At 59.5% G+C, this 8,354-nt stretch overlaps 2 protein-coding genes across 7 annotated transcripts in view; both read left to right on the forward strand.

Moving 5' to 3' along the window:
* The window catches only part of GRIK5 (glutamate ionotropic receptor kainate type subunit 5), a 54,159-nt gene extending 50,559 nt beyond the window's left edge, over positions 1-3,600 (forward strand). For 4 of the 6 annotated variants that reach the window (XM_039849965.1, XM_039849969.1, XM_039849967.1 and 1 more), the window contains one exon: positions 2,604-3,363. In XM_039849965.1, the coding sequence (XP_039705899.1) occupies positions 2,604-3,032 (429 nt within the window). In that variant the 3' untranslated portion in view covers positions 3,033-3,363. Of the gene's footprint in view, positions 1-2,603 lie in introns of all 6 variants that reach the window. The other 2 variants (XM_039849966.1, XM_039849968.1) reach the window with 2 other exon arrangements.
* Positions 3,601-7,806: 4,206 nt separating this feature from the next.
* Positions 7,807-8,354, forward strand: part of ATP1A3 (ATPase Na+/K+ transporting subunit alpha 3) — an 18,189-nt gene continuing 17,641 nt past the window's right edge. Inside the window, exon 1 of the mRNA XM_039849962.1 lies at positions 7,807-7,836. Within this exon, the coding sequence (XP_039705896.1) occupies positions 7,831-7,836 (6 nt within the window). The 5' untranslated portion in view covers positions 7,807-7,830. The remainder of the gene's footprint in view (positions 7,837-8,354) is intronic.

The following is an 8,354-nucleotide window of genomic DNA, read 5'->3' on the forward strand; positions in this document are numbered from 1 at the left end:
TGACCTGATTCTACTCCCCTGAGTAAAGCAGAAGATTCTGGAGAGCGTGTAGAGCCCCACCCACCCCGATCCTTGCTCCCAGCTAAGGCGCCTTGGCCTGGCCTGGCCTGGCCTGATCTCACCTCGCGCCTTCCCCGGGACGTCCCTCAGCAGTTGTCCCCTCCCCTCCCACGTCCACAGCTTCAGTTCACTGGATCTTTACCGGATCGAGGCTGGCAGCGTACAAACGTGCTGTTGTTTCTCCCATCTTCAAAAAGCCCTCTCAACCCCACTTCCCTTCTCAGCCACCACCCCATCCCCCCTGCCCTGTGTCTCCCTGCTGTTTCCAGTTCCTCTTCTCCCATTTATTCTGGGACACACTCCAATTCAGCTGCTGTTCCCACCTCTTCGCTGAAGCCAGTCTGGTCACCAGTCTGGTCACCAGTCTGGTCACCAGTCTGGTCACCAGTGACCTCCAGGTCTGAAATCCAGTGCCCGAGCCTCAGGCTTCATTACACACGAGGAAGCAACAGGCTTCAGCAGCCCATCACTCTCTCCTCCAAACCTGCCCTTCCTCGCTGGCCACTCCTTTGTGGGGACTTGGGCTGGGTCCTGGAGCTGCTCCCTCTCTACTCCCTCGATAATCCCATCCAGCCACATGGTTTGTAAGACTATCTGGATGCTGAGGACTCCTATGTTAGTTATCTTTTGCCACGTGACAGATTATCCCCAAATTTAGCAGCTTGAAACTGCCAACTTATATGAGTTCATAGTTTCCGCCGGTCAGGAATCTGGGAGCAGCTTAGCTGGGCGCTTCTGGCTGCCCAGGGTCCCTGGTGAGGTCACCATCATGATGTTGGCCGAAGGCTTGGCTGGAGCTGGAATGTACATTTCCAGGATGGCTCACTATCTCATGTACCCATGAGGTTTTTAATTTACGGAGGTGACTGAGTGATGACAGAGAGGCCAATGCAGTTGAAAGAAGAATTTATTGCTTACATTTTCCGAGAGGAGGGGGCCCGCCACACCATGCAGGGCCACATGGGGAAGCACCAGGTTTGGGCAGGAGCCGAAGGAGTGGCTAGGGGGCTGGTCTCTAGATTTCTGGTACCTGCTCTGGGTGACTAAGGGCAGCTTGGTGTGAGGGAGGTAGATGAAGGGCACGGCTGAGGGTATAGACTGAGTAGTGGTCGGTTTGCATTTGAAAGGTGGCCCTCAGCCCTTCCTGTCCCTAAGAATCAGGTTCCCTTCGGGGTGGTGGGGGAGGCAATCTCTCCCTGGCCAGCAAGATTTTTAAGATGTCAAAACATCCTAAGATACAGAAAAAAAGAACATGATTAAATACTCACATGGCAGCTGGCAGGAGGCCTCAGTTCCTCGCACAAGGACCTCTCCACAGGGCTGCTTGAGTGTCCTCCTGCCGTGGCAGCTGCCTTCCCTGAGTGATCCAAGAGAGCCAGGATGGCTTCCAGCAAGGCAGCTGACCCGGCGTGTTCTGTTGGTCACACAGCAGCCCTCATACAAAGGCAGAGGGGCTTACAGAAGGGAGGGACCATCGGAGGAGCAGGATCTTGGGGACTGTCTACCAGAGCTCCCAAATGCATATCTCACAGGGACCTCTCTCTGACCCAGGGTTTGTAAACACAGCTCCATCCTCGACATCTGCACATGGATGTCTGACAGGCAGCCCGTGTGGGCGTGTCTAGCACGGAGCTCCCGCCCGCCCACCAGACAGTGTCATTCAGGGTGCTGATCTCTTAGCAAATCCTTTCAGCTCCATCTTTAAAATACCCTACCCAGAATCCAGTGCCTTCTTACCTCCCTGGCCACCACCACTCTGGTCCAGCCAATGTGTCCTCCTGCCACGTTACAGTAGCAGCTTCCTCAGTGCCTCCCTGCTATTGCCCTTGGCCTCCCTGCAGTCTTTTCTGAACACAGCTCCACAGTGATACCGTAAGAGCACAGTGGTCCCCTACTTCAAACTCTCCCTTGGCTCCCATCTGACTCAGAATAAAAGCCAGATCCTTCCAGTGGCCTCTGACCTCACACAGGCTGGCCCCCAATGCTCCTCTGACCGCATCCCCTCCCCCTCTGCCCCGTGCACCCCACTTGAGCCACCCTGTCCTGCTGGAGGTTCCTTCAACATGCCACGCCCACCTCAGCACCTTCCTGCTGAACTGGCCACCTGCTCTCCTGCCAGGCTCCACCATGCTCACCCAGCACTGCCTTTCAGTCTCACTTGAAGGTCCACTTCTCAACCAGTCATCCCCACCTGGCCCCTGTGGAAATTCGGCATCACTCCCCACCCACATGCCCCGCCTCACCTCCGGATTTTATTTTTCTCAAAAGTATTCATCACCAGCTCACATACTACCTACATTTCCATGCGTATTATTTTTTGCCCGGGCACACTGGAATATGACCGGAGGACAGGGACTGCTGTCTGTTTGGTTCTTCAGCTCCTTCCATCAAAGCTCACGCCGCGGCTCGCATCTGCGCTCGTCAGCGCTCGGCATCGCGTTGTCGGCGCTCCGGCATCGCTCAGAAGAGACGGACGCAGAGCCAGGCGGAGGGGCAAAACCGAGGACAGCGCCGGTCGGTGACGCCCCGCGCGCCGCCCGCAGGTGTCCGTGTGCCAGGAGATGCTGCAGGAACTGCGGCACGCGGTGTCCTGCCGCAAGACGTCGCGTTCCCGCCGGCGCCGGCGCCCGGGCGGCGCGAGCCGGGCCCTGCTGTCGCTGCGCGCTGTCCGCGAGATGCGCCTCAGCAACGGCAAGCTCTACTCGGCCGGCGCGGGCGGGGACGCGGGCGGCGCGCACGGGGGCCCCCAGCGTCTCCTGGATGACCCGGGGCCCCCCGGCGGGGCCCGGCCCCTCGCCCCTACCCCCTGCACCCACGTGCGCGTCTGCCAGGAGTGCCGGCGCATCCAGGCGCTGCGGGCCTCGGGGACCGGCGCGCCCCCGCGTGGCCTGGGCGCCCCCGCCGAGGCCACCAGCCCGCCCCGGCCGCGCCCCGGCCCCGCCGGCCCCCGAGAGCTGACCGAGCACGAGTGATCACGTGGTGGGCCAGGCGGGCGCCCGGACTGACCGCAGGGACGGGGCCCGCCCCAGGTACCGGCCGCCCCTGCCTCCCCAGCGGGCGACGGACAGGACTTGTTCCCCGGCCGGCTGGACGCCGCGATTTTGCCTGGGCTTCCGGGTGAAATCCGAGGCCCGGCTCCGGAGTCTGCCTGCGCCCCCTAGTGGACTTGTCAGAGGGTGCCGCGGACCCTCACTCCGCCCCCCACTGCGGACAGGAGGAGCGCAGGAACCGAGGATTCCAGGGACCGGGGACTACGAGGCCGTTTCCGGAAGCGGAAAGTAGTTCACAAGGAAAACCCCGTCCTGGGATTGCTCCGGCTCCCCAGGACTTGACGCAGCCCCCCCACTTCTGGAGGAGGGGAGGGCCTCTGGGCAGATGGGTGTCCCCTGGCACCCCTTGCCTCTTCTCTTTCTCTCTTTTTTTGGGGAGAAACCTCGGAATTTCTATGAGACCCCCCCCCAGGGAGGGGGTCAGTTGGGCCCCCATCCCACCCCCTGCCACACCCCAGTCCCTGTTGGAATAAAAAAAAAGAAAACCCCAAAAGTGGGGATACCCGGGTCTTGTTTCCTGGGGGCGTGAGGGCATTAAAGACTTGGGCCCCCCAGGGAATCTGCTGAATGGTCGCCTCTGCGCTCTCCAGCCTTGGTCCTGCCCACAGCCAGCAGGTCAGCCCAGGTCCTTGCCGCTGGCCCCTCTCCACTGACCTTACCTCAGCACAGAAGGAGGCTGTGACAGAGACCCTGAGACAGATGGAGAGAGATGCCGGGATCTGGAGAGGCAGAGACACCAGGAAACAGACACAGAGAGACAAAAACCAGATAGGGCTGGGGGAGGGGAGGGCGAGTGAACCATTCAGTATGGCAGGCCTGGGTGGCCCGTGTGTGCCTGGGCTGGGGTGATTTGGTGACTTTGTAATTGTTAGCATATTCGTGTGTGTGTACATCCATGAGGCCATCTGCAAATGTCTGTGACTGACCCTGTGTTTCTGCTGAAAAGGAACCTCCCCAGACTCCAAAAGAGGGAGTGAGAAACCCCCATAGAGAGGGAGAAGGGTGGATCTGCTTTCTGTCCCCGCCCTCCCCCGCCCCCGCGAGAGGTTTCTGTGGAAACTGCAGCTGAGAAAGGACAAGTGAAGGTCACACAGCGAGAGCCAAAATGAGGCCGAGTAGAGGGAGAGAGATGGAAAGATGGGGAGAGAACAAAAGAGACAGAGATGGGGCAGAGAAGGATCGGGAGAGACAATGAGAGGAGCAGAGGAGGATGGGGAAAGAGAGGAAAGGGAGGAGAGACAGGGAGACGTATTTTGACGAGGTAAGAGGATGCAATCGGGTGGAGAAGGGCACAGGAGGGATGGGCAGAGGGGGAAACAGATGAAGCAGGGAGTGTAAGAGATCAGGTAGTTGAGGCTGAGAGAGGAGGGATTGAGGTGGAACAGACTGGCGAGAGACAAGAACCCGTTTGAAACAAGATAGAGATAGGAGGGGGCCAGAGCGGTGAGGAAAGCCAGACAGGGACAGAGGAAGGGAAAGAGGCTAAGCCCGCCTCTGGGGCCTGCGGCCCAGAGCAGGGAGCTGTCCGTTCAGCACCGGCCTGGCTGCCGCGTTGCCGTGTCTCGCCTCCAGGACCTGCCTGCCTTTGCAGTCCTTGGGCAGGCCCCACCCCAGGATACCTGCCCGGCACACAGTGCCTCCAGTCTCCACCTGGCCCCTTCTGTGTCTCAGACGCTTGCCGTGTGTGCACCCCTCAGGAACAGGTGTGGGGGCGAGCTTATGTTTCAGCATCTCGGTGGTCACCACATCTCTTAAAGACTAATCGATATCTCTGCCCTTGGGCCATACCGTCAGTCTATCTAGTGACTAAAATATAATTGCACTTTTCTGTTCTCTCCTCTGTCCCGATACCATGTCACTGATCTCGGGTCTCTCCCCATTTCGGAGTCTCCCTCCCCCTGCTTCTGTTCTGAGTCTCTCCCCAGTCTTTATCTCTGAGTCCCTCCAGTCTGCCAAACATAGCTCTGCCTAGCTGGGTCCCTGTGTCTCTGTCACCTTCATTTAGATCTTCTGTTGCTCTGTCTCCCTCTGTCTCCCTCTGTCTGTTTTCTCATTTCTGTTTTTGCTGTTCTCTGTCTTTGTATGTCGATCTGTATCTGCCTCTCACCGGTTCTGGACAATGTTTCTGTTTCTCTTATGTCTCTCTATCTCTTGTGCCGAGTTCCCCTGTCCCCATGCATCCCTGTGACCTTCCTAAGTCTTTCCCCCCACCAGCTTCCGCAGAGCCTCGCGCTGGGAGCACGATGCACAGTCATCAGTCTCACCAGGCTTGTTTCTGAGGAGGGAGTGCATGAGGGGGGGATGTGAGCCTGCATCTAGGGTGGGGTGTGGGGAACCAAAGTCTCCCTGAGCCCCACTGGAGAGCAGGAAGAAAGATCCTAGAATCTCCTGGGATCCAGACACCCCCAAGTTTCTCTGACCCTCCAATCCCCTTCCCCATGGTCCAGGCCCATTCCTGCAGGCCAAGGTGTCGGGAGAATGAAGGAATGATATATTGACAGGCCCTCCCTCCGTCCCTCCCTCCTGGGGGGGGGGTCAGAGTTGGGGAAGGCGGCCTGGGGGCCTACTACCTGGGTTAGCAGATGTGGCTCACCCTTTTCCTTGGTGTCCATGGAGACAGGCCAGGTCTGCAGGCCCAGCCTCCTTTGCTGCATATTTAGCCTCCCTGTTACCGTGGCAACAAGGGACAGCAGGGAGGGATGGGGATGGGTCAGAGTACAGGATTGGGCCAAGGCTCTGGGTGCCAGGGGAAACCAAAGAGCCGACTCCCTGCCTCCCAGTCTTTGTCCTGTCTCCCTGTCCATGCCCATCTCTCTGAATCTGTGGCTCTGAATCTCAGTCTCTGTCTCCGTTTCTGTGTCTCTCACTCTGGTTATCAACCTTTCGCACGTTTCCCTGACCAGGTCCTTAACCTTCCCCACCCACCACCCATACACCAGGCTCACTCTGTGCCCCTCGTCTGTGTCCCCCACACCACTCCCATAAGTAGGGAGGATACCCACATTCTGAGAAAGCTACAAGGACAGGCTCTCATGCTCTCTGCCCCTTCTGTTTTCTCCAGGGAGAGTCTGGAGGTGTTCTCATAGAACAAAGGGGTGAGGGCGGGAGGCCATGACTCCTCGGGTTCCAGTGGGTGGCTGATAGGGTATTGTATATATGTGGCAGGCCTGGGGTGTGGGTGCTGGCTGTGTGTCTGTGTGCATACACGTAACGAAATAGGATGTGTGTAGTGTGTGGGTGAAGGCGTTGGGGTGTGTTTGGAGGCGCGACAAAGGTATATATGATAGCACCACAGTATGTGATGTGCGCAGTGTGGGAGGTGTGTGGGACAGTGTCATGTGACGTTTCTGTGAATTATTGTGCTGTGTGTGAGTCTGTGTGCACCATTTTGTCATTAACAATTAGCAACCACAAGTTGCCAATTTTACAAAGTGGGCCTTTGCTCATGCCCAGATATACCTGGGAGGAGTGTGTGTGATAGTGTGTTGGTGTGTTGTGTGACCATGCAACGGCATCCACAAAGGCTCCTGCCACCGCAGGTGTGAGGAGGCCGTGTGAGGCCTGCGGTGTGTGATGGTGCCGAGTGTGAGTGTGTGATGGTTTTGGGGTCTGTGGGTTGCATGGTGGCGAGTCCTATGTGAGATGGAACAAGGCCAGGTCTGGTGGACCGTGCGATGTGTGTGTGTCTTTGATGTAGTGTTCTGAGGGGGTGTATTAATATACACGGCACTTTATAGTTGTGATTATGATTCCGTTGTGGTGTATTAGGTGTGCGAGGTGTGTGCTATGCACATTTCATTTCTACGTGTCCGTAGGTGTCAGGTTGCACGATGGAGTCGTGTAGCATGTGTGTGATGGTACAAGCCGGTGTGGTGGACTGTGTCTGTGCAGTGTGATGGAGTGGTGTGTGTGTGTGTCCCCAGCAACTGGATGATCTGGGTGATGGTCGTGTATGTGTGTGTGTGTGTGATGCCGGGTAGGGTCCTCTGGCTTCAATGTGTCTCCTGTGTATTGTGCAGTGGCTTATTGGATGGCTCTGCCATGGTTCTGGGGGCTCAGACAGAGTGGGGGCCTCAGGGCTCCTTCTCCCTCTTCATTGTGGGGTCTTGACTCTTATGCCCTCTCCAGCTCCTCCTCCTGATCAGCACCCCACGCAGGCTCCAGCCCCCACCCCACTGCGGACGGAGGTGTTCTGGGCCCCTGCCTCATTGCGGTGGTTTATGGGGCTTCCCCCACCCGGTGTCCACCTCCCGCAGGTCACCCCTCTCCCTCGTGGCACGCCCCCACGATGAGGGGAATTCCGGGGATTTCCCGCCCTCAGTGCCCCCTCCTCGGAGGCGCCCCCCACATTGCAGGGGTCTCCAGCTCCCTCATTGCAGGAATCTCCGGGATCTCCCCCTCCCGCAGCGTTCCCCCTTGGCGGAGGCTGGGGGCGGGGAGGACAGCTGCAGTACTGGGGGCGGGGCCGCGGGCCGTCCATCAGGGCGGCGGCACCCCTGATTGGCCGGCGCCTGCCCCCCCGCGAGCGCGGGCATATGAGGCAGCGGAGGCGGCGGCCGCCGCAGACCCTGTGCGGTAGGGCTGACGGCAGGACAGACCCGCGGACCGAGGCGCGGGCGCTGCAGAGGCTCCCAGCCCGAGCCCGCGCCTGAGCCCGCTCCGAGGCCTCTGCCCCGGCCCCCACCCCGCCCACCCGCCCCTGGCCCCCGGAGCCGCCAAGATGGGGGTAGGTGCTCGGGCCGGCCGGGCGGTGCGTGTGTGCGACATCGTGGGTCCAGTGACACTGGGTGTCTGCGGGGGGCGGGGGCTCCGGGACGCCTGCACTCCCGGGCCAGGTCTGCGGGACCCCGTGAGCCGGCTGACTTGGCCCGCGCGTGTGGCTGTGCCGCTGGTTGAATGTGCACACGGGCCGTCTGGATTGTGGGGGTCTATGGCGTGGCGCATGTCGGCGCGTCTTTGTGTACCGGGTCTACGGGGCACGGACCGGCCCGCGGCATCTCTGCCTGACCTAATGCGGTGGCGTGTGCATGTGCGCGCGTGTGAGCTCCTGGCTCTGTTGGGCCCTGCCAGCACCACCTGCCTGCGATTTTGTGGCCCGGGTTGTGTCTGACTGTCTGAGTGTCTGCAACCTGTCTGGATGTGTCTGCGAGCTGGCGTTTGTATCTGGGAGTGCTGAATCCTCTCTGCTTCCCTGGCGGGGTGGAGACAGGTCGGGGCTCTGGGACCAGATGACCTCTTTCTCCT

Source organism: Pteropus medius, unplaced genomic scaffold, assembly GCF_902729225.1.
Source record: "Pteropus medius unplaced genomic scaffold, Ma_sr-lr_union100, whole genome shotgun sequence".
Classification (NCBI taxonomy): domain Eukaryota; kingdom Metazoa; phylum Chordata; class Mammalia; order Chiroptera; family Pteropodidae; genus Pteropus; species Pteropus medius.